Source organism: Microtus ochrogaster, unplaced genomic scaffold, assembly GCF_000317375.1.
Source record: "Microtus ochrogaster isolate Prairie Vole_2 unplaced genomic scaffold, MicOch1.0 UNK58, whole genome shotgun sequence".
In the NCBI taxonomy this organism is placed as follows: Eukaryota; Metazoa; Chordata; class Mammalia; order Rodentia; family Cricetidae; genus Microtus; species Microtus ochrogaster.
Genome location: NW_004949156.1, coordinates 1,405,890 through 1,432,406, shown reverse-complemented (window position 1 = coordinate 1,432,406; position 26,517 = coordinate 1,405,890). Strand labels below are relative to the sequence as shown.

At 38.4% G+C, this 26,517-nt stretch overlaps 1 protein-coding gene across 6 annotated transcripts in view; it reads right to left on the bottom strand.

The window, feature by feature from the left end:
- The window catches only part of Dmd (dystrophin), a 1,456,297-nt gene that overhangs the window by 40,099 nt on the left and 1,389,681 nt on the right, over positions 1 to 26,517 (bottom strand). For 3 of the 6 annotated variants that reach the window (XM_026777353.1, XM_013354668.1, XM_005369732.2), the window contains 6 exons: positions 22,441 to 22,607; positions 20,172 to 20,283; positions 18,221 to 18,357; positions 12,987 to 13,052; positions 11,881 to 11,946; positions 8,971 to 9,129 (listed from right to left, as the gene is read on the bottom strand). In XM_026777353.1, the coding sequence (XP_026633154.1) occupies positions 8,971 to 9,129; positions 11,881 to 11,946; positions 12,987 to 13,052; positions 18,221 to 18,357; positions 20,172 to 20,283; positions 22,441 to 22,607 (707 nt within the window). Of the gene's footprint in view, positions 1 to 8,970; positions 9,130 to 11,880; positions 11,947 to 12,986; positions 13,053 to 17,491; positions 17,531 to 18,216; positions 18,358 to 20,171; positions 20,284 to 22,440; positions 22,608 to 26,517 lie in introns of those variants that run through there. The other 3 variants (XM_005369733.1, XM_005369731.2, XM_013354669.1) reach the window with 2 other exon arrangements.

Genomic DNA, 26,517 nt, shown 5'->3' with positions numbered 1-26,517 from the left:
GTCATTAACCTTATACTCCCTTTGCAAAGATGTCTCCACTCCCAGACAGAATTCAGCATTGACCTTTTTGCTCATCCAGAGCACTTCCTATGCTAGACTTTAATGTTCATATTTCGTTATTATTTCATTAAGAGTTGAACTCCATAGGGTAAGAAACAGACCTGAGTCATCATTGAAGTCTCACATGAAGTATTCATCTAGTTATGCTAGATTTAAATGAAATTATATGCTTGGGCCTATAAACTAACGAAAGAAGGTCAAGATTTTATTCTATTGTCACAGGATGGTCTAGTAGTAAAGTCCACAAGGAGAATGGGTGGGTGGGGCCATCTAACAAAGGAAGTGGGGTTGTATGAATGTAAGCTCTTATCCAGTCTGTCTTAGAGAGATGCCGGCTGTATCCATAAAATGTGAATATTCTAATCACGAGAGGGTTGCCTCAATTTTTCTGTAGAATGAAACAGTCTGGGGCTCTCCAATCTGCTATCCCAAGATTCCAAGTGCAGCCGAAAACGATTTGATTGTTCTTCTGATTTGGGTGATGTCAGATTCTTAGCCTGAGGGTCATGGAATGTAGCAACAACTCTAGTCTTAAGGAACATGCAGTTCCTATCTTCTTAGGTCTAGAATTTGCATCTAAATGCCGCGTTCAACTGCCAACTGAGATGAAACTAGCACACAGGTTATACCATGAAAGACCTAATTAACAACGCCCCCATTCAGCAGGAAGCAGTTTGGAGAGAAAAAACTGCGCCCATGTTCCCAAATATGGTTTATAAATGTTCTTTTACATTTAAAGGGGGATATGATATAGATATGAATAATTTGCATTAGTATAGATTTTGCTTTCAATTTTGTTATATGTATATGCATATTTCTGCTATTGATTAAGATATTGTGATTGTGTAGTTCACTTAAAATGTAAGCTTGTTAATAGATAATCATAATAGTCAAGTTTGTAGTCATGTTAGTTAAGATTTTCTAGATGTGCATAGATATATTTTAGATAGGCATTCTTCATATCTTTCAAAGATTATAGGATATGGCATTTTAAATGTTTTAATAACTTAGGACTTTTCATGACAATGAGACACTCTGCTCCTGGCAGCAGCAATCTACTTCAGGAAGAAGATGGGCATCGAAGAGGAACCTTATGGAGTTTGATAGCTATTTGGGCAAGAAACTGCTCTTGTCTGGACTGTTGCATAAACTGGACACAAAGAACCCGCAGAGAGAGGACTGCTGAACTTGCCTAAAGGTGAGATGATCTTTCGGGGTTCCTGATTCATGAAAGCGTCTGCAAGACATTCTGCAGGACACAGCAGATGGTGACTGAACTGCCTTTGAAATTTCCTGCTTCATGGAAATGTCTGCTGTAAACTATGGGCCTGTAGGCCGAAGATGGATGCCCCAATGGTACAGAGAAACTTTAGGTCACTGTCAAGGCAGCGAGATGTCTCTGTCATTTCTAGAGTTTGAAAGTTGCTTATTTCTTGTTTGCTTAGGTAATATTGTATCTTTCTGGAGTTGAAGAATAGTTAGTTATAGTTATAGTTTTCCTTAGTTATGATAAAGATTATTGTAATTTTTACTTGATAACTGTTTTGTTATATATGTAATTTTGCTATGTTAAGTTAAAGCCTTCACTTTTTTTGTTTAAACAGAAAAAGGGGAAATGATGGAGGAAGGTCATTGGCTAATAAAGAAACTGCCTTGGCCCATTTTATTGGTTAGAACATTGGTGGGTGGAGTAAACAGAACAGAATGCTGGGAGGAAGAGGAAGTGAGCTCAGACTTGACAGCTCTGCTCTCTGGAGCAGAGGCCATGCTCCCCTCTCCCGGGCAGATGCGATGAAGCTCCAACCCAGGATGGACATAGGCTAGAATCTTCCTGGTAAGCGCACCTTGGGGTGCTACACACCTTATTAGAAATGGGCTAGTCCAGGTGCGAGGGTTAGCCGAGAAGAGGCTAGATATAAGGGGCCAAGCAGTGTTTAAAAGAATACAGTATCCGTGTAATTATTTCGGGGCATAAGCTAGCAGGTGGCCGGGGTGCTGGGGATGCAGCCCCACCGCTCATATTACAACACAACTTGAACACATTTACTACAGCTAGGCAATTAAAAAGAGATATTTAGGGGAAAGGTGAAAAAATAAAGAGTAATTCTTGGTTATTCATTCACTCCTAAGAAAGAGATGCCCCAAATCAGTCCCGTCCAATTTTGATTAACTTGGAATAAACTGAAGAACAGTCAATATACTACTGTGAGATAGAACTGAGCCTCTGATTCTTGGGGACTCTACTTCTGATTTGTGGACATCTCCTCTCTGCCTAAATAAAGCTGTGATGGTTGACCCAATTCTAACACAGTTTTTGAGATACAGTGTTTGCCCTTCAGCTCTTCATCATTCTTGCCATAAAAGGCATGGCTGTTTGATTTATGGTGTTTAACTTGCTCCCTTTATCCAAAAAAGGTCCTGTAGCCCTGTGTTTTGTAGCCTATGTTGCCAAGCAACATAAATGCCTAGTTTCATTAACCTTCTCATATACAGTGCTGATTTGAACAAACGTAAGAATCGGTCTCTAGTTTCCAGTGCTGTCAACTGGACATGTCAAGATTCTGTGATATGCCCCTCATCTTCTTTGCTTACATTCAATTCCTCACCTGCCACATTTAAGAAAGACCACAAAATTGGTCTTCCATTTGAGACCAGGACTTCTCTTGCACACTGGGGCCCTTTAACCTCTCTTTCTCTCTACTGCCTCTTCTGAGAAAATGCTCTCAGTCCCAAGCCCTCTTCTCATCTCCTGGCATGTTTTTTTTTCCAGCATATACAAAGTAATTAGAGATTTTTAAATAAAAAGAATAGAATGAGCAATATGTGACAATATGTAAAATAATTCCAGCAAAAGTATATTTGTAAATATTTGCATATGTAAAACCTGTCTTTATTATTATGAATTATTATTATGTTTTGTTCTTTTTAACCTTATACACTTCTTGAGTGTCCTCTAGAGATGAATTTTAAGTATGTGAATATTTACAAATAGATTTGTGGATGGAATTATTTTACATACTTTGACAAGGTCTTCCTTCTTTATTGAATGCTCTGTACAAAAAGTAGGAGAAAAGGGACTCTAAGAGCAATTCCTTTCTTATAGACTGCTGGCATTTGCTCAAGAGGATGATACCAGGACCATCACTCAACTTCTGCCCCACCCCATTCACTATCTTCTAGCCCCCTGGCCCCTGAGGAAAGACTTCCACAAATTCTCCTGAGAATTCAAGCATAGGATATTCTTGAACTGTCAACCCTGGTTGCAAAAAGTCTGTCTTTTGGCTATGCTCCTGTCAGACCCTTCCTGTATTCCCCCAGAGCTGTTGCACCACCAAGCCAATGAGCTCTCTTCGTCTATCAGAGACATCAGCTTTACCTGCTCCTTGATACAACATGGAAATTGGGGCTGTCTCCCCATTTGTACAATCTACTGAACTCTTGGATCACCTCTCTCATAAGCTCCTTTTTGTCCTAAAAATATGCTTTCCTAATGCCTTGTGGTTCTTTTAATTGAAATTTACCCACCACAAAGCTATATGAATCTCTATGCGTTCACATAAACTTCATGTACACACAAAACACAGACCTCGGTGTAAATATAAGGGTCTAAATTCTGGGTGATGCCCAGGGATGGCTCCTTGTTTGTCCTAGGGTGCTATTGCTGTGATAAACCTCCAATACCAAAGACAACTTGAGGAAGAAAGGTTTTTTTTTTTTTGTACTTTCACATCACCGTCCATCATATAAGGAAGTCAGGACAGGAACACAAACATGGTAGGAACCTGGAGTAGGGAACTAAAGCAAAGACTATGGAGAAACACTGTTTACTGGCTTTATCATCCTGGTTACTTATAGTATTCAGGACCAACAGCACTTGGGTGTGGCATCACCTGCAGTATCCTGCACCTTCTCAAATCAATCATTCATCAAGACTTGCATACAAGCCAGTTCTATAGGGACATATTCTTAATTAACACTCCCTCTTCCCAGAAACATCTAGGTTTGTGCCAAGTTTACAGATAACAACCAGCATACTATCCTAGGTGAGGAGGTCTATACTCCTCAGTGTGACACCATGCTCTGTCCCTCTTGCACAACAGACAGCTTCATCGCCTCCCTTTCTTTGTCTTGTTTTGAGATTGGGTTTCACTGTGTAGACCTTGCTGGCCTAGAACTCACTATATAGACCAGGCTGGCCTCAAACTCACAGACAGCTATCTGCCTTTGTCTCCTAACCGTTGAGAATAAAGGTTTATGCCACCACACCTGGCTACAATGTAGATTTTGCAAATGACATTCTGTCATTCTTCCTCATGTTTTAACTTACTCATCTCTGGCTGGCTGTCCCCAGCTCTTGCCCCCCCCCCCCGCTTTTACTCTTTCAGTTTGGCCACTTCTTATCACTTTGGACTACCATATAGACCAAAACAAAGAAAATGGACTAAAGATGCCTGAGCTTATGAAGATCTATATCAATGAAAGTAGGACCTAAGAACATTAGGTTGTTTACAAGGTACATGAACAGGTCAAAGGTTTCCACCTAGTTCAAACCAGAGACATAAGTAATAAATCTAAAACTTCTTGGAATGTCATATAATCTTGTATGAATATTGGCAGAATGAAACAAAGCAAGATAAAACCAAATCAAAGCTGAAAAGGCCTGGTTACCAAAGAACCAAACCAAAGCATATGAAAGGTACTGGGTAGGTACTACAAATCTGCTGAGCCCGATGCTGTCATAGAATATGAAATAATGTTAATCATCTTTAAACTTCACAGTCCATCAAACTCATATTTCCCTGCATTTCAGATTTAGGAGCAACCTAACTAATTTACCATGCTGACAGTAATTTGGCAAGTATAGACTTAAGTCAGGAGACTACAAGATTTCATGAACACAGGAAAAAAGGTAAGCTGTGAGTTCACAGAGCTAAGGACATAGGATGGAACCAACTCTCAGCAATCAGCTGGCTTCTGCCAAATAAAGATAAACTCTAATTATCTGTGCTTAACAAGTGAAACATGAATGATAGGTTAAGCTAATAAATGCTACCAATGTCGCAAACTTTTAAGAGGCACTATCAAAAAGATCCAGAGACATACTCAGCTTTATTCTTATCTTTATGGGGAAAAAAGACTAGGAACCAGAGGGTGCTGGTGGGAGAGACACCCAGAGCCAGGGACTTAGAAACATGGATTTTTAAAATTCTATGTTTATGAGAAAGCCATGCTTAGTACTAATCAAGGCAGAGGGAAGTATTTTGAAATGTTAATAGAACTAAAAAAAAATAACAAAAGCCCAATTGAATGTTTTCCTTTATGAAATTAGGTTTGTGAAATATTTGTTTTTGAAACTACATGGACGTGTTAAAACCAAAATAGATCCAGCTCCATTTCAATTCATTTGTTCATTAATTTATTCAACAAATATGTATTGAATGCTATGTATAAGGAATGGGAGAAAAGGAACTCAGTAGAAATAAGATATACCCCAAGATGACCAGGATTTATCCCCAGTGTTTGAACTGGCTTTGTGGGGCCCATTCTCTTTGGAAGGCTGCCTTGCTCAGCCTAGATATAGGAGGGAGGGCCTTGGTTCTGCCTCAAAGGAATGTATTAGACTTTGTTGACTCCCCATGGGAAGCCTTACCATCTCTAAGGAATGGATTGGGGTGGAACAGGTGGAAGGTAGGGGAGTGGGAGGAGGGGAGGGGGAGGGAACTGGGATTGGTATGTAAAATGAGAAAAGATTATCTCAAAAAATAAATTAAAAAAGGAAAAACGATATACCTAAGATGTATGTAGAATAGCCACCTTGAGTTTCTCTAGGGCATTGGGCCAGGAAAATTGTGAAAAAGAGTAATTAATAGAATTAATAACATATGTAGTCAGGAATTGGAGTCTCCAATTAACTCTCCTCTGCTAACTGCATTGTGAACATAAATCACATTTAATAGAATAAGGACACCAAATATTCACAGATATTTGACATTTAGAAATACTAAATAAACACTAAATATACCCAAATATTTACATATACTCAATGTCCCCATCCAGAGCACTGAGTACAATACTAACTTTAAATCTCCTTGCCCATTTTCTCCACAAGTAGGCTATTATTTGTCATTTTTGCAGCCTACTTCTGACTTGGGAAATATCCAGGCTGGCAGGCACAGAGAAAGAGAATCTAGTGATTTCCTAGGCTTTTTTAGGGAGGCAAATGACAAATTAAAGGCTTTGAAAGCAACACCCAATGCAAAGGTCACAGAAGCAGAATGGTCCTACATCTCTTTCTTAAAATCTCTAAGAAGACAGCAGAGGATAGGGCAAGAAAATGAGGAAGGCTGTTCCCAGGAGGGAGACACTTCTTTGGGATTTCAGTAGGAGGTGAAAATAGAACTAAGAAGAAGAAGAAGAAAATAAAAGACTCATTCTGACCTTTTCAAGATAACCTCCAGAAAGACTCACATAAAGGCAGAGGCCTCATTTTGGAGCACTTAGTAGCCCTGCTATATAATCTTTCTTTCAGAGAATAAACCATCCCATTTTCAGTGACAGTTCTGGATATATTTCAGGGTAAAGTGGTCGAACTAGTTTATTCAAGGACGTTTGTTCTTTGCAACGCTCTCAAGGTAAGGCACATTCTGGGGAATAAACCCGATTTCTATGTAGATGGCATTTACATAGAATGGCTCTTTATTCTCTGAACCAAGGTAGAGTTGGCTATTTTGAGTGTGAAAAAATAAACCTGGTATGAATTTATGTCTACCACTAGCTGACTGGGAAATCTGGGGCAAGCTATTTGAACCTCTCTCAGCCTGTGCTTTCTCATCTAAAGAAAGGAGATGTGTACTTCTTTGTACAGCTTTTAAAAAGATTAAACGATCTAAAATATATGAAAGTACTTTTAAAATGAGAAGCTGGTAGTGTTTCTCAGTGGTAGAATGGGTTCTTAGCATGCATGAGGTCATGGATTCAGTCCCCAGTATCAGAGACGGTGCTCTGAAAATGATGAAATGATACATAAATAAGTTTAATCGGTATTCCTTCCCAACACTCATTGACCTGGTTACCATGGCATGGAGGGAGCATGACAACCCACCAACAAAACCTATATCCTGACTAATGATCTAAAAGATGTACTAAGCAATGGTAAGGATCATATACTAGACAATGCACATTCTCTTCAAGAGCATCAGATTGTGTTTATAGGGGAAATCCCAATCCTTTCTTCTCTTTTGACTTTGATAAAGATTTAATATGAATGACTTCTAGCTATTGTTACTACTTATTATTAATGACTCTTCCCAGTAAAATAATAGGAGAGGTATCTTGGATTTCATTCCTACTTTTACAAATACAGCTAATAAAATAAAGCTATCATTAATCTCTCCACAAATGTACAATATTACAGCATTACTGGCGGTCATGTGACCTCCTTGCTATATTCTTACGTTTATATCATATAAGCATGAGGACATGATCTGTAGTGTTTTATCAGACACTTCCTGTGTAGTGAAATATTATCACTGTGGTAGGACCTACTAGAGGAACAAGATGCTGATTACCGAATAGCCAGGACTCATTTGAAGGAGGTACGGACAATGATGGATAACAGGGCAAACTGCCCTTAGTTTTCTGGGCAAAATCTAAAGTTATAGAGGCCAACAGCGAGCATGAACATGGCCCAGAAAGTAGATGCAAACAAAATCAAAATACTGGCTACAGCAGCATGGTCAGTAGAAGAAGGTGGCATTGACAAAAGCAAGTCGAGAGAACCCAGTGGAAGGTTTGGATGCCCTGCTGAGAAGCTGGGTATTCATTCAAGATACAGAAATCCAGTAAAGTAAGAATGCCATGATAGGCCTTGGTTCTGGAAAGCTACACAAAGAGTCAGTGCAGAGGATTTATTGGGAAAATGGGCGAGGAACTCAAGGGAAGCCAATTTGATAAAGAGCCCTGGCCAGAGGTCAGGGGTATTAAGAGCTGAAAGGCTAGTAGCAGCAGAAGGGACTAGATGAATGGCAGCCAGCTTTTTCATGCTGAGGTGACATTCTCCCTCAGGGCACTGGGTCTCAAATACAGTATGTCCTCTAGATTAAGAGGTCTTGCTGCCTTGGGCTAACCAAAAGAGATGAAAGTATTTAAGTGCTACAGATTTGAGCAGTCTGGCCTTTAAAGACTTGCCTGGTGGCACTGTCTGTAGCAAGCCACACTGTGATTACAGGTGCTTATATGAAAAGGTTCTCTTAACCAGGGTACCCGTGGCATAGCAAATGTAAAACAAAAGGAAGAGGCCAACGATTTGTATTATCCTGACACCACACAATGGTCTAGATCCTTACAATTTATCCACTTTAGGCATCATGAATTTTCTTTTTTTAATAATTGCACATTTTTTTTTACAGGTAATGGCTAACACCTGGAATTGCCTACCTAATCTGCTATGAAGATGAACAAAAGCAGTAACTTCTCTACTTGATGATGAAAAACAAGAGGAAATACTGTTCCCAAATATGACAAAGCCAATGAATCTACTTCCTCTAATGTTTATGGTAATATGGCCAAACATGTGAAATTTATATAACCACGAATTAAATCACTTAGTTTTTCTCTTAAATTCTCTTCCCAAATACAAATATATCAAAACCTATGGCACGCATGCAATAAACCCAATGCCCCCATTAGCATTAATCCCCTCACACCTAAATTAGGAGGTACTTATTAATCATGCTACAGGGCACTCGGTTTCTTCTTTCAGACAAGAAGGAAATCTGCAAAAGGAGCCGAACAGATTATTTTCGCAAACAGTTAGACATCGAGTGACTAAGTGAAGACTCCTGGCACTCGTCTTCGTGTGCAAGCGTGTGCACTCCGCTTACCAATGACACAGCTACAAAGAAAACTCACCTGTTTTCTTCCTCAAGATCTGCTAGGATTCTCTCTAGCTCCCCTCTTTCCTCACTCTCTAAGGAAATCAAGATCTGGGCAGGACTACGAGGCTGGCTCAGGGGGGAGTCCTGGTTCAAACTTTGGCAGTAATGCTGGATTAACAAATGTTCATCATCTCTGGAAAATAAAATCAAAGGTTTTGGTTTTTCCACCCCCCCTTATTTTGTTTTGGGGTCAGGGACTCAGATGTGTATTTGAAAATAGAAACATTTCTTTGCTCTCAACAATTAGTCAGACCCTTCCGTGCCCCTATTCTGAAGACATTTAGGTACCGCTGTAGTGATGGACAGTTTAAATTGTTTCTTTTTTCAAAAATCCACATGAAACTTACTGGCCTATTTACACAGATAAATGAAAGAATTACAGAAATACTTGGGAGTCTATTTTAACACTTTAGCCTGTTATCAACTAACAAATACTTTTTTAAAAAAATAACAATGGCCATTTGATTCTTTTGCTAGTAAGTATGTCAAGATGATCTGTTCATTAGCCATGGTACTGATACTGATTGGGCAGGGAGGAGGGAAACACAGTTCTTAAAATAGGAAGTAGTATCTTCGGTGGAAGGCAAAAACCCGAAAGAGCTGCTTCAGCCAGCTAATTTTAACTCATAGGCCTCAGAGGTGGGATGTTATCAATAACTAACCTGTGGATAACTGGTTGTTTTAAATACTGTTTAGATAGAAATACAAAATTGAAGGGGGTGAAGACATTAAGGTGACTGATTAAAAGAGAATAAGAACACCTCATTCCTTAGGCTGAATCTTAAGCACTATTTCTGTTGCGGGGAGGGCAGAGGAAAGCATATTCTGAGAGGCAGTTGCAGTCTCCTGGCAAGAAGGAACTTTCTAATAACACTCAGGAGAAACCACTCTAAGAATGAAGTGCTCTAAGTTTTTGAAAACTCCATTGTACCTCCAGGTTCTAGGAACTTCATTTTCTTCTTAATGAAACGCTGGTTCCATGTTTCTGGTGCCATGGCGTTATCATGAGCATATGCTACCTTTTGCATACCCACTTAATTTTGGGTTTCCGGAGGGGATTTCTGCATAGCCCAGGCTGGCCTTAAGTTGGCAACCCTTCTGTCTCAGCCTCCTGATTACTGGCACGAGTCTGCATGCCTAGCATGCCAGAGCCACCGCATTCTCATTTTGAAAAGACCAGGTCCTTAGGAAAATGTTTTCATGGCTTCCATTTTGTTGTCAGTCAATAGAGAGAAGTGGTGGATATGTTACTAAGTAATCACTGGAGCATTGGGATACAGTGCAGTGGGTGACTACTTGCCTAGCATGCATAAAGCCCTCCTTAACACCACAAAAATAATGATAATAATAAATATTATGATTTTCAGTGGCATTAAAAAGAAACATTTAAATGAAATCAGCTGATCCATCAAAACTGTTCCTAAATAACATATTTTGCTAAACAACAGAGTGAAAATGGATTGCATGTCCTCAGAATGAGCTACAGCTAAATTTTGTTGTAAAATAAAACAATCAAGGTCTTTATCACATAGCTAATATATTAGTACCCTCCTCAAATTCTAAAATTTTATTGCTAGGACTTCCCACATTTAACTGGAACCTATACTTGTTGTTAAGTTTTCTTCCTGTTCTCTGTGGCAGTTCCATGACTGCCAGAGGCTGTCATATGGATGCACTCTAAATTAATGTGGAAGTGTGAGAGCATCTTCAATACAAAACTGGATAGCCAAATGAGTGAACCATTCAAGCCTTTATACGGAGTTGGTTCTTTAGCTACTCACTTTCTTGCTGGAAGATCAGATAATAGCATCACAGTTTTAATTGGGGGAAAGGATATTTGTTTGAAATAAATGACTGGCTGTTGACATCTCTCTTATTATATTGGTCTCCTCTATGTACTAAATCATTTGGAATTCAATAATTACATAGAAATCCCACTTTAATACAATTTGCTTTGGCTTAATCCTTATGAAGGTCCCTTCCTCATCTGAGCAAGATGCTGGGTTCCCATACATACTATATAGGGTCACTTTATTATGCTTCCATTTGCCTATTCTCCAATATAAGATTTTAAACCATTGTCTTACTATGTCTTATCAAGCTAAAAGCATTAAAATTCTTCTCTGCATGTTATTTGTTTGGTTAGTGGGTACTCTCTTTCCTCCATACCCTCACGTCTCTTCCTTCCTAATCAACATCTGATTGGATCATAGCAATGGTCCTGTGTATTCTGTACTATGTGCACTGCTCTAAACTGGTGATGATGCCTCTGCTTTGGAGCCAAGTGTGTTCTTGGCCATTTGTAACAGTAATACATCGCCTTCTTAAAATGTAATCAAGCTAGCTTATCACCCCAGTGGCAAACTGCGACCTGCATTTGTCTTCCCTCATCTGGGAACACTTCACAAGACTGCCTTTCTATATGATGCTAAAGCACAACAGTCCAGGGAAGAAAAATGCCAACCTAACAGTATATGGGAATAGATATTCTATGGAAAGGACCACATTTCCACGTCCCATGAGTGGAGGAAATCCGACTTAGTTCATATTTCAAATGCCATCTTATTCCTTATTCCAGTGTGCTCAAAAATTAGCCTTTGATCTAAGTGTTTGAAATCAGTAATTTATAGTCATAAGACATTAAATAAATGTAAATAAGGCGGTTTTTTTTGTTTTTGTTTTTGCTATTCTGGATTAATGCTTGTATTTGTATGAGCTCATTCTGTGCCAGGTTTTAAGAACTAAAGAAAAAGTCAATGAATGGCTCCTTGAAAGATCAAATGAATGTGATGTTAGTTCCTATATCCTGTTTTTTCCTACCTCTGAATCCCTCAAAGCAATTTTATTGTCAGGAACATTTTGTAAAAAGAGATAGGATACTTACATGCTCTCATTAGGAGAGATGCTATCATTTAGATAAGATCCATTGCTGTTTTCCATTTCTGCTAGCCTGATAAAAAACGTAAAAGCTCATTAAAACTTATGTGACTTCTTAGAATCTACTCAAGACCTATGCGAACATTCCTGAAAACTAAGGAATAACTCATGGCAAGAGGAGAAAGGAATCCTTCAAATTAAAGGATGTGTGTGTTGTCTTAACCAGTTGAAGCAGCTAGTTAGTAGCTTTGCACTTTTAATGTAAAAACTACCGGAAGCTGTATTTTGTTGGTGGTTTTTTTTGGGGGGGGGATTTTCCCCCATAGATCAATCTTTCTTTCTCTGAGGACCAGTCTTTGTTTGCAGAAGAAAATCTTCCCTAAAAACAAATCCACACCTTACACTTGCCCCTTGTCTTTTAAGACAATTATTGCCTTTCACTGATGATAGACGTATATAGCTAATTAATGCTTGCCACAATGGAAGAGCATGTCCAGTAGTCAGGAGGTTGATAAGGGATGGATTCACATGTGTTCTGTCACCGATTTAATAATAAAGCCTTTTGACAACCAGAAAAAGTTGAATAGACTTATTTAACAAGCACAAGATAAAATTAGTAGTGCAGCGATTAGGAATAAAAGTTATCTCAAATACAAAGAAGGTAGTAGAGAAAAGTTCAAGAGTCAGGAACGCTGTATCTTCTTAAAGTACATTGAGTCAAAGAAACACAAATAAAAAGTCAAGGCTTTCACATTGTTTAGGTAACACCGTATCATTTCTCCACAGATTAATATCTAGTCTAGTAGTTTGGAAGGAGGTTCGAGGACTTACAAGCCAATTTAGCAAATGTGTTCAGAATATATAAAACACAACAAAGCTACCAGAAATGTTGAAAGGCCAGGTTTAAATTAGATTGTTCTGGACCCATGCTGTTGTTGGTATCCAAAACCTCCATGCAGTAGATTGGCATGCACGTTAGAGGGTAAATTGATTAGTAGAAATCAGAAAGGACTGAGGAAGAAAGAAAATATTTTTTTTTAAATTATTATAGGTTAGCTTTCCTTGGTTAGTTATTTCAATCAATATTTCCCTGGCATTCAACTAGTCTCATACCTGCTAGCATAATGCTCAATGCGTGAATGAGTATCATCGTGTGAAAGCTGGGGGGACGAGGCAGGCCTATAAGGCAGAAAATGTGATTAGTCATAGATACCATCCATTAATGGAGAAATAGCCCCCACCACACACTCCTGTTATATGCATGGCTTAGAATGACTTTATTCTAAGCATGCACATGTAGGTAGCTGCTCCTGTATATAAGACAGCATCAAATATTTTAAATTGAAATTAGAGAGATGATTTCTGCTTTTCCTTAAAAGCCATAAAAATAAAAGAAAAACTCTCTAAAATGTGTCAATTACACAAAAAGGTATGGGGGGAAATCTACACAGCATTACAGCCTCTCGGCTCATACATTTTCATATATGAACGTTCTGAGGCTGTCTCAGAACTGTGTGGTTAAAACTGGAAACAGCTTACACACATCTATGAGAGCATCTTTGGGTTGACTGTAAACTATGTATCCTTAGCAGATTTACAGTCAAGAATTTTAGTTCCACTGAGGCTATTCCATTCTAGTACTTCTTAAAATTCTATCTGCCAAGATGTCTACAGAAGGAAGCTACCTGCCAATTTAACGGTAGCATTATGCTAGTATGCTCTGGGGAAAAAAAGGAACAACTCAAGATCATGTAAGCATTTTTTAAAGAATATCTAAATTTAGTAAGATGTCATGTATCTACGATAATTTTTACTGGGGCTAGTGTGCACTCTAATCCAGATGGGCAAATAAGAGAAAAGGGTGAGTATAAGTTCTGTAGGCAAAATCAAAAGGTCCCTGTCTTCAGTAGACAGGCAAGGATTGTGGTAGGGTTACCTATTTTCAGACTTCTGATCTAATCATTATTTCAAAAATTTTTATATCTTTTGGATTAACTTTACCAAAAAAAACCCCAAAAACAAACTTTGTTCCAAAAAACAGTTTGGACTTGTGAGTTTTGCCCTATTTGAAAAGAATAAAAGATCTTTTCCGTTTCTCTCCTAATACAGAAAGGACTTAGGGAAAGAAAGGCATGAACCCAAAATCCAGCGTAACATGCACAGTGAGGTCTGTTGTTTAGCCTAATACCCAAACAGCATTCAAAGACTTGGTCTAAACATAAAGATGAAAATGTTTGATTTTCTTCTTAAATTTCTGTATGTATGTGTGTGTATGTATGTATATGTCCCTTTTACCCAAAGGGAGAGCCTGCCTCAGTGTCTTCCTCGAACCCCAAACCCAGAACCTTTCAAACTTGTCAGCCTGAGTGTGGAGGCTGTACACACACACACACACACACACACACACACACACACACATATGTGAAGATGAATGGATATATACTGCTAGGTTTGCATAGAAAATATGCTGGAAATTTCTATTTTTTTAAATATGAAACATTGTGTTAAGATAATTACAACACACACTTAAACTAATGACCAGGGCACTGGAGGCCTTCCTTGAGAGATAAAGGTTTTATTATATTGTGGAGGTCAAGTGTAAAATATGAGACCAGTGTTGTCTAGGTCAAGTGTAAAACATGTTTACATTTTCATGTGAAAGCAAAAGAGACAACTATTCAACTTAATAGGCAGATCCAAATATTCCCATGGGAATCTTCACTATATTTTGGAGTTAATCTGCTATTTTTATAGAATTTTGAAATAGTTTAAAGAAAGCTACAAAGTTTCATATAAAAATATGTATATATATAATTATATATATACATATATACATAAAATAAGCTAAAGCCTACCACTGAGGAAAATATATTAGCAATAATTTTCATTATAATAGTTACTATACTGGTAGTATATAGACAAAAGAAAGAAAACACAAGACCTTGAAGCAAAGCTACAGCAGAAGAAGAGGGCATGTAAATCCAAAGCATATTAATGCAATCTTATCAAAAGTCTTAAAAGGAGCTGTAATTCTTAGCCTCAAGGATAATTTCCCGTTATTTTATATATTAATGCACATAGTACCTAGTGTAGCTTGCATAAGTATACTAACTGGTCATAGTTAGTAATCTGGAAAAGTACAAGAGGCACTTGCTAAACCAGATAAGAAGCTAAAAGAAAGTGCTGGCCGGAGTAGAATAATTTGAAAACCAAGAATTAGTAATAATTACTCCAAAAAATTACCTTAAGTATTAAGCCTCCAAAATCACTTTCAAAGGAGGATAATAATATGGCTACTGCTTCCTGCTTTGTAAATACAGAGCAATATACCAACCAGGATCATTTCCGATTATCCTTAAGAATCGATTTGGCCAATGCTATCTCACGCATGCATGTGAGAATTCCATCAGCAGGCTCTCATTTACTCAGATTTCAAAGCAGAGGAGCTCCAACAACATTGCTAGCCTGCCTCATTTGTGGATAAACAAAACGAGAGGCCTATCCTGGATTCAGTTTAAAATACTATGACAGCTACAAAGAAACCAGGGTTTTGTCTAAGCAAAAACAAAAGATCTGTATCTCTGGAAGCTGTCCAAGTCTGTGTTCCACATTAAGTAGATTAAATACCACTATTATCATAAGATGCTCCTATCCAATATATTTTAACAAAATAAAACAGGTTAGTACCTAATTCCTCTGCTTGAATAGGACAGTTTTACAATAGATTTTTCTATTTTATTAGAAAAGTCGGAGTAAAAAGTAAGAAAATGAGAGTATTAAAGAAAGTTCAGACTAGCATGTGGATTTGTTTTCTTCCTCCAAATTAGAACACCCCACACACTCTGAAAAATCTAGCCAACTTTTCCTAAAAAGGCAACCAAAGGATATGTTTTAGTTGTTACAAAAGATAAATTAATAAATAAGTGATTTTGAAAGTGCTTCAAGGATTAAGAAAGACAAACGTCCTCAATTTAAAAGAAGTCACTGCAACCCGACTGTGATACTTTCTCATTAACATAGATTGGATCTTCTCCATTCCGTTCAAGGAACTGTTTCCTATTCCTTTTAGTCAAACATTAAAAAAATTTCTTCGGAATCCTAACTTTTCAGACTTCCTCCCTGGTTAAACTTCCTCTGGCAGAGGAAATCTATCTACTTGATCATCTCAGTATGTCAGCAGATCAAGTTTCAAAATTGCTTCTTTATGAAGGCTTCTGACTTCTGCAAACAGAATGCTCAGGTTGGGGAAAATAATTACCGTCATGCAAAACTACAGCCTTATCGAGCAACTTCTTATATTGTTTAAGCATTAGGAATAAAGGAAAGAGACAATGCACTATGTGTAAGTATGGTATCTCAAAATTAAATGGCACAATAACGTGAGATTAAAAAAGAAAACGAACTCTTCTACTTCCTTTGGCTATTAAAGACCTAAAATACATCTCAATTCATAGCTTATGTTTGTCTCTATATCTCTGGGAAAAACATTATTTAGGTTCAGTTAAATTATATGGTGAGATAATATAAAAATCAAATAAATTAAATTCTCACATAAGCCACTCTTTCAAATTAGTTATTTTCCCGTTGTTACAGGACAGAGCTCCCAAACTTTAATTTGGTAAAGCATACTGTAAAACAACAAACTATTATGAAAACACTATATAACTTTTATGTAGGCATACTTTTTTTTTGCTAATGTACACAACAAAGTTCTCTAAAAGATTTCATAGATTTTAATCTTTAAAGAGGTCTCACTGTGGTACTCAAGCTGGTCTCAAACTCCAGGGCCCACTTAAGCAGTTCTCCTGCCTCAGCCTCTTAAATAGCTAGGACTAGTTGTGTTTATCACAATACCGAGCTCCAAAATAGTTCTCTAACAATGTAAGCTGAAATAAATCATTTGTGTGTTATTATATGATATTAGTAGTATTAATAAACACCAGTAGTAGCAACAGACTATAGAGCACTCCCTCCTTGCTTAAAGGCAAAACTGTTTATGAACTGAGTATTTTAGAGAGACGATAAAAATAAGTTTAGCTTACAAGTCAGAATCCTACATTTGTGAAAATTTTTCAAACCACATAGCATAACCTACTTTTTAAAAACATCCACACGCTTCACTGAAATTAGTCAACCAAACTCAGTGTCATACTCTAAAATCTATCCTGCTGATTTTTACTAGTCCATTGAGAACTGCTTCCGAGGAACACACCATGACCCTTCTGAAGGTCTCCATGTATTACTTCTCAAGAAACATGGCTTTCAAATGCTATTATCCAAACGGGAGCCTCTTTCTTGCCTATATTTAAAGGAATATTGAAAATATAAACATGTCTTCCAGGACTACAGCTAAAACCTGCAGAAATCTTTTCAGTTTTATTAGAACTCAGAGCAGAATTTCTACTGACTAGCACTTCAGCAGAGAGACCTGCAGCTCTACCCAGAGCCTCTGTAAGCTGTGATGGGCCTTAGTGAGAAAAAAAAAAAAGACAGGAAATTAGAATGTCTTTAAACCAAACAGAGCAAAATAAATAAATAAACAAACAGATAAATAAATACACAGAGCAATCAAGCAAGTGAATGCTGGTGATCGCAGCACCCTCGGCAAAAGTACTCACACAGAATCTACTGGCCAGAAGTTGATCAGAGTAACAGGACTGCAAAACAAAACACATGAGGTGGTGAAAAGAGACACAAGCAAACCCAGCCGCAACAGAAATTAAGAAAAGGGCAAAAGAAACCAACAAAATCCAACCAAAGTATGTCTGAATCATGGAAAGCAACAGCCAAGTAAGAGTGAAAAGTGAATGAAAAGCAAAACAAATCGCTGTGTGATTGCCGTCCGAGGACGGGGAGAATCGAAGGAGGAAGTTTCCAGGAGGCAAAGCCTTCATCCAGGTGACCAGCAGACACATTTCTACTTACTGTGAAAGCCTTCCCTGCGCCTGGGTATTTCTCTCAAGTGGAAAAGAGTGACTAGATATGACCACACAATTAGATACAAAAAGACACACGTCCACTGATTTGTGAGGGAAGGAACTCAAAATGAAATACTGGCATCACTCATCTGTAAACAGTCCCCGAGCTCTTAAAAAGCTTAGAAGGCAATTTGGACTTCAGTATTATTATTTTTTTCCTTCCTTTGACTTTTGGAAAAGATAGCTGTCAAGGGAAAGTGCAATTGAAAATCAGCTTATTTGCCTTTTTGTTTTTTAAGCTAAAATCAATCCAAAAAGAGAGAAACTGAAGAGACTGTTTGCATTTGGGAGTGAAGGAGGGTATTTGGTTGGGAGGAGTTCAGATATGTATATCAAATGGAAGTTTGCTTTGCGTCCGCCACTACTCACGTTTCCATGTTGTCCCCCTCTAACACAGTCTGCACTGGTAGGTAGCCCATTCGGGGATGCTTCGCAAAATACCTTTTGGTACGGAATTTGTTTTTCAGTACCTTGGCGAAGTCACGGACATCTTCTCCAGATGTAGTCTAAGAGGAAAATCATGATGAGAGCAGCTTTAGGAGAGCGCCATTTAAAAACAAATGGCCACCTGATCTTCATCTTCATGGCACTGCGTTCGGAACCAGGGGGATATGGGAAGGATGAGCCACGGCCGTGGAATCAAACTTTCCTAACTTGGGCGAGTTACTTACATTTATAAGACATGTATCAGTGGCAAAAGAGGGGCATTAAAAGCTGAGAAGACAGTACAGTTGGCAAAGTGCTTGCCACATAAGCCTAAGTTTGGATTCCCAACAGCCACATAAAGGCCAAGCATGGTGGTACCTATTTATAACCTTAGCACCGGGAGACAGGTAGATCTCTAGATCTCAGGTACCAGCCAATCAACCTGTGACTTCTAGATTCTGTTAGAGACTGTGTCTCATAAATTAGCGTAGAGAAAGATGGAGAGAGACACCAATCTTTAACCGCTGGCCTTCACACACACACACCAAAAACACACACAAACCCACAAAAAATAAGTAAAGATTAAGAAGAATAAATGAAATAGTCAGACTACTTAGCTAGTCAATGAATGCTAGTTTATAGAAGACTTAGGCTAACTAAGTTTTACTCTACTTTTCGCTACTTTTAAGCTACTTAGCTGACATTAATATCAGAGTTCACAAACTGAATAGGAGATAATTCATAGCACGGTGGGTGCGCTGTCCAACACGGATCACCTTTGTAAGAGGACTAACAGTGAGGAAAACAGTTAAATGCTTGCAAGGACATCTGGTGATGGATGAAATCCGTGGCCGAAAGCAGAGCAGGGCCCCTGTAAATCTTGCTAATAAAATACAGATTTTGATCTCTAAAACTCCCGCTGGGGCCGGAGAGTATACATTCCTGAGAAGCTCCCAGGTGCATTCATGTGGAGTTTCGGTGTCTCTATGATCCCTGAGCCTGTGGGCTTGTCATCTCACCAGGACTTTTCTCAATTCCTGATAGCTAGTGAATATTTTCCTCGGACACGTTAGAGGTTTCTCGACTTCTTATAGAACCTTGGGCCAAATTTTTAACCTCAGTACGACAGAGTCCTCACCTATCAAAGGGGAATAAAAATAACAATACCTGCTGGGTGGTGGTGGCATGTGCCTTTAATCCCGGCACTTGAAGGCAGAGGCAGGCAGATCTCTGAATCCGAGGCCAGTCTGGCCTACAGAGTGAGTTCCAGGACAGCCAGGACTACACAAAGAAACCCTAACTTAAAAAACAATCAAAAAAAAAAGAAAAGAAAAAAACAATACCCAACACCCCAAAATGATAATATTAAAACTAACAGTACCATTGCACATAAAGCCATTTAAGAGGTAAGTACTTAGTTACCATGTAAATGAGTGATTAAGTATTGTCATATGAAGCATATTTTTCAAGAGTCAGTTGCTAACGTCACAAAGCTCAAGGTGAACAACAGGGATCGAGGGTAGTATGGTATGCTTTTTAAGGAGTACACATACTACTCTTCTCCATTTTCGATGTGCCCTACGGCCATGAGTCTTCCCTATATGATTGCTAAGGTTGTACAAAAGAAATGTGAGGTGGTCTCCCTACAACCATGCAAAAAGAGAACAACGTATGCATTCATTCCAAGTACTAATTGAGTATCAGTCACCTCTGCTGGGTATTAGGACCTGTGTGGTACAGCCATAGGGTGGTGGAACTTAAAAACAGAACAAATAAAAAGAACGCCCCCCCCCCAAAAAAAAAAGCAAAACCAAGAATTAAGTATGACTTGCAATATCCAAATCTAGATTTCCTCTCAGGTGAATGAACACATGTCAGGAGGACATTAACTTACCGGAGTGCAATATTCTACCATGGGGTAGTGCATTTTATGACCCTTTGCCACTCGACCAGAAAAAAAGCAGCTTTGGCAGATGTCATAATTAAAGTGCTTTAGACTTCTGTACCTGAAAAAGAACAGAAACAAACACATATGTACTTCTTCAGGTCATAGGCCCAAAGAACACTCTAGGAACCCCTCCACCACACTGCCAAGTGTAAAAGCAAAATAGCCTTCATTAGTCCTGCATAGTAAGCAATTAACTCCCACCCCAGGCTTCTCCAGTGCCCTTTCTACAGTATCAAAACATTTTGGCAGAAAGATTGTCCCATACACATATGGAAGAAAGAATGAAAAACTCAACCCTTATTTAAACTACATTGGAACTCTTTCAGATTAAAAGGGAAAGGATGGGCAAACTCCTAGTCTTTTAAAGACCAAATACTCAACTTTGAAAGAACTTCAAAGTGAACAATTGACAAGAGTTTTCTGAAATACTAATTATCACAAAATTACAAAAATGAAGTTACTCATAAGAAATCTAAATAAGAACTCCAATTAAAATAACTGTTCATTTAATTATATAATCTGTAATTGGCTGGCCTGATTCATCTTCATGTCAATTGGACAATTTCTTCTCTCCAGAAATTCCTCACCATATTACTCAAAAATGACACCCTCCAAAAAAGCCAACAACAACATTGAATTAAATGGAGGATTTTCTAATTTCTCAGGACTGGTTGGTACATTTTCCTTCAGACTCAGAATACTATATATTTGTTTCAGTCCCCCTGATTTTTGCCTTCTCAGATAAGAGCCTCAGCCAATTCAGATAAACATATTCTTGATGTCACATATGGGAAAGTGGGAAGAAAAGCTAGCATTTCTCTTTTTTTTTTTAGATCTCAATCGTCATTTCAGAAGGAATAAGGAAGAAAGAGAAGTGTTGATTCTTAAAATAATCTAATTTGATAAGGGCAAAAGAATTGAAGGGTAAAAAGAAAAACGACCATTCATAGGTCCTCCAAAGCACGGTCCTTTTTTTTATTTTATAAAATTTTCCTCTGTTATATACAAATCCCACTGGCTCACGAAGCTGGCTCGGGAAGATAAGAAGGAATGCAGTCACCTGCAGCTCCCCTCCCCATCTTGTAGGCTCTATAGTATCCTTCTCACCTGTCCAAAGCCAGTAAGGAAAAAAGGTATATTCTTATAAGGATCTGTCTAACTAGGCTTTAGAAACCTGTAAGGCTTTGTAAAAAAAGATGCATGAAATTACAGGAGGAAAAACATCAATGGTAAAAGAACAGTGTATTTTAAGAAAAATAGAAAATAAAGTCATAAAATATTTTTAAGCACAACTAGAAATGAATATTTACATTGGCTGCTACATGAATCCAGAAGGGGCATAGCTGCATAGCTGGTGTAAAATCCTGTTGTTTATTTTTGCTATGGAAAAGGCTCATATCAATCCAGATGTTTAAATGCATCATCATTTCAGAATTAGGACTTGGGATTATTATTAGTTTAGTTCATTTAAAAATATCCTACTTCTCCAAATGAGTCAATTGTTTTCCACGTCATTTTAAGAAGAGCAAAGTAATAGCGTGCTGTTTCCTATTTCTCTCACCTTTACACTTATAAGGAACGCTTTCTGTTTTTAGCCGCTTTGTGAATCTCATTTGCTTGCCTACCTTTTATTCCCTTAGGATTTCACCAGGATACTATGGAAATAAGAGAATCAGATTCAAAGAAAAAGAAGAAAGTTCTCAGATGCCTGGAATAATTCTTGTTACTTAAGGGGTAAAAAGAAGTACTGCCAAGTGAGAAAGAAACTGAGCTACCAGGATGCGTCTTCCCAGAATAGAAGCAACTCTTCGTTTTATAACTGATTCTTGGAGAATTTCTATAAACAGAAAAGGCCATGAAAAAAAGAAAACAAGGGTAAAAATGTTTGAGTTCCAAGAAGGAGGAGGCACAGTTCATCTGGATGCCCTTGACCAACAAATATCTCTGTGGAGACAGGTACTCTGTCTCGCCCAACCCCAAATGTGGCTGTGAAGAGCTGAAGAGTGAAGGTGGAAAGAGACATCTGCCTAATGAGTCAGGTCCACCAAAATAACCCTGTGATCAGGGGAATGACAGCCGTGATCGATGCTTTGGCTGCATCATTTTCTCTCCCGCTTTGGAGAGGAACAAAGTAACAGCAAACTGGCATGGGAGGCAAAAGACCAAGTCATGAAAACGTGAGAGACGGTAAGGTTAGTTTGTCGGAGCCTAATACCTGAATCCAATGATTGGACACTCCTTGCAGATGTTACACTTGGCCTGGTGCTTGGCAGTTTCCGCGGCAGCCACTCTGTGCAAAACGGGCAGCCACACCATAGACTGGGGTTCCAGGCGCATCCAGTCGAGGAAGAGGGCCGCTTCAATCTCAGGTTTATTATTGGCCTGGGAAAGGAGAAGGGATTGGAGGAGAGGCGGCAAGAGAGTAAGAAGGTGTTAATTTGTTTAGGTAATAAATTGAAAAGAAAGAATAGCAAGAATCACAGTTTCTCAGCTAGGTCCTCTGCTCAGACTCTGTTATGGTCCCCTTACCATCTATCAGAGACAATTATCTCACTTAACTATTAAATGACAACAAAACAAAACAAAGAAATAGGCTTAAAGGAAAAGCAAAAACACACAGCTGAAGGAGATTAGATTTACCTCTAAGTTTTTGAAAGGATATGTGAAAGTTGGCTGGACGTAACAGCAAAGTGTTTACTGTTTAAATTTAAAGGAAGGGTAAATACCTCAACAACTATTGATTCTTTTTTTTTTTTTTTGCCTTCTGCAGGAATCCCTTTTCATTGACTCCCAGTGAAGGACTTTAAATTTTAATCTAGTTCCAAAGTCTCATATTCACGCTTAAGAAAACAGACACAGATCGTGATAGCAGAGAAGCAGCTTCTCAAAGTATATACTGCTAACTGATGGCAAAGCTGGTTCTAGTCCCCAGCCATCCTGGCTTCTGGCTACCATGGTGCCCCATTGCTTCTTGATTTCTCTCTCTGAAAGCCGCATGACTCATTTCAGATAGTACAATCATCTTAAAACTCTCAAAACGTATTTACCCATTGGCTAACTGATGCTATTGTCGTCATGCATTTTAATCATATGGTGTGTTTTTAACCCTACATGATTGTAATTTTCTATCTCATTAGATAGACTCACACACACACACACACACACACACACACACACACACACACACACACACACACACTGGATTTATCTCTTTACTGCTTTCTTAGTATCAGTCATGCAACTGAAATCACTTCTGTGTGAAGTATATTCTTTACAGTTTTCCTTTGGAAGATGTCTATTGGATGTAGATTTTCCGGATTCTCTTTCAAAATATCTCCCTTTTAAGCGATACTCTTGATAGCAGTGTTTAGTGGATATAAAATTCTATATGGAAGGTTCTGGGGAATGTTTGCCCTCTTTTCGTCTTAGCATAATGAAATGTTAGTTTACTTTTGTCTCCATTTCTGTGCCGCTACTACTGAGACGATTGCTATTGCTATGAAATTCACTGTCCTTCTCTAGCCTTGAGTTGCTCCGTGGTTTTATTTATATTGCTTAGAATTCAGTGAGTTCCTGAAATGTGGCTTAGAATATTAAGTCAGCTCTAGAATCTGCTCAGTTACGATTTCACCAAATAACTTCTTCTGAATTCCTTCTCTATTTTCCTTGCCCAAGTGTCAGACTTCCACATTCTCCATTGTACTAATCAAGCCTTCTGTAGCATCCTCCCGTTTATAACCCTTTATTTGTAAACATCCATGTCTAATCATTTTCTCTGTCCTAGTATCTGCAAAAATCCATTTCCTCAGCTACATTCAGTTTGCTATAAAGTTGTAATTTTTCTAGAACATACTTATCTATTTCATGTGTATGTCTGTATGCCTGGGGGTATGTGTATGCCTGTAGAAGACTCTCAGAAGAGAAGTGGAACGGGATTTACAGGTGGTTGTTAGCCACCATGTGGGGGCTGGGAACTGAACCCAGATACTCTGCAAGAACAGCAACTGTTCAGAACTGCGGAGTCATCATCAGCCCCTAAAGTTTTACAATTTCAGTTTTAAACATTTGAACTATTGTGAATTTTCTTTGCAGTGCTGGAAACGAGACTTATTACCCTGAAAATGGGAGGTCAGTACTATTGAACTATGAACTTAACACTGCTTATCCTATTTCTTAATACCTAGGCGCTCTACTTGGTCAGTTTTAAAGGCAGTTACAAAGCTTATATGTAGTTCCCAGAAGACGTTTTCTGTCAGGGTCAAATATGGGCCTCTAGTTTTCGCTGCTATCTTTTACTTTTCTACCAGCACAAACATCATTTAAAAATAGCCTGCCTAGCTGAATCAGCATGCTCGGGACCAGCACAAGCCTGCAGCAGGTCCTCTGCATATGATGTCCAGGTAATGCTTTCCTGGGACTCCTGAATGTGAAAATGAGTGGGTCTCTGATTCTTGTGCCTGCTCTTAGGATCTTTGCCCCCTATTGGCTTGTCTTGTCCAAGTTCGCTTTGCAAGTTTTTGCTTTATCTTATGTTTTTTTTTTTGTTGTTGTTGTTGTTTTGTAAATCTGCCCTATTTCCACTCACTTTGATTTCTTATATTCTTAGCTATGGAAGTTTTTTTTCCTATGTAACACTCCATACATACTTTCTGAACATACTTTGAACTACTGAATAAAAACCCCTTCTCCACAGATGATTTTAGATCTGGTCTGCCAAGAAAGTGAGGGTCTTGGACCATCTAAACTGAATCTGTGGCATGGGACCCTTAGTAGAATACAAGCACTATGCAAAGTGTCATCCCACTCCGCCCCCTCAGCACAGACCTTGCTAATAAAACATCAAACAGATAAAACGGCAACAGGGCTGAGACCTCCCTGACCTTGCAGCACTGACCACTCCAGAAGTACCACAGTCCTTCCTTACTCCTAAGGACAACTTATCACCAAAATAACAAGCTACTTAACCTTAGATGTCCTTACTACAAAATGGTATCAATTCAAACCATTGACCAAAAACCTCTGCCAATCCCTGTTCTCTATGTAAGAGTCATCACAGACAAACTGTGCAATTATTTTTTTTAAAGGAATCACTGAATGTAAAGATGAAAGAGATCATGCAAATCAATTCATTCTTTTTGGACTGGCACCATGGAGCTGTTATTCAGAAGCCAAACTCTCTTCACCGGTGCCAGTGTGTTTGTACGGCTGCTGTCTAAGTACCAGCCAGGTGAGAAGGCAGACATCCCTAAAGGGTGTATAAGGGACCCCAGTCAGTGACTGAGTTGAAATCACAGCAAGCACACAAAGGACAGAAAAGCTCTCTATTCACAGCCCTAGAATCCAAACCGAAACTTGGCTACTCACTGTCCATGTGATCTGCGGAAAATATCTTTAGCTTTATGCCATAATCTTCCTCTGGTTTGAAATGAAACTTTTTAACGTTATCTGCTTCACAGGGCTATTTTAAGATTATATGAGTTATCAGACTGAAAGGTATCTATGTCGGTATTTGGTACATAGCAAGAAGCCTGTTTTCTGAGGTTATCATTCCCAGTATCATTAAACTGATTGGAAATTTAGACTCCAAGGATTCATATATGCTATCTTTGCACAGTCCTTTCAATAGTTATCAGAACTTCCATCTTTGGCTCTTCCTTTTCATTCCTGTTTCTTTTATTTCTTCGTGTGGCATGTCTCAGTTTGCCAACACCCGTCAGAAAAGAATTCCCTAAATATGTTCTACTGCGAATGATACCTCCATTATTCTGTACCGGGTAACGGATCACCTTTATTTGATCTCAACTACAATTTCTGCACAAGTCAACTCTCTAGGTCCGTGTTTTCCAGTAGTACATCAAATCTTTTATGAAAACAAGGTTGGTTAAATTAATTAAGGATTAATCACTGTAATTGTATCTTATACCCACCTCTTAAAACATTTCACACTTTAAAATACTTAATACTTTAACAGTTAAAAATGAAGGTCATCAGTGAAAAACCAAGCCAAACTATGTTTGACCTCAAATTTTCCCCATTTATAATTCAGTGACCCCAATAACGTTATTCACTTCTAGTTGATAAGGTCTGTGAGTGCCACAACACATTAACACTCAGCTGAGCATTGTGGGGAAAGCTGTTCTCTTCGGTTACCCATAATGCTTTCACTTTATACTTGTCTTATTGGGATTTCTTTCCTTTCACATCTGTCAAGAAATTTCCTATTGGTTTGAGTCCATTGTAACCATTTCATTGGTTTAAGAATCCTGACAACAATAAATTAGCCATTCTCAAC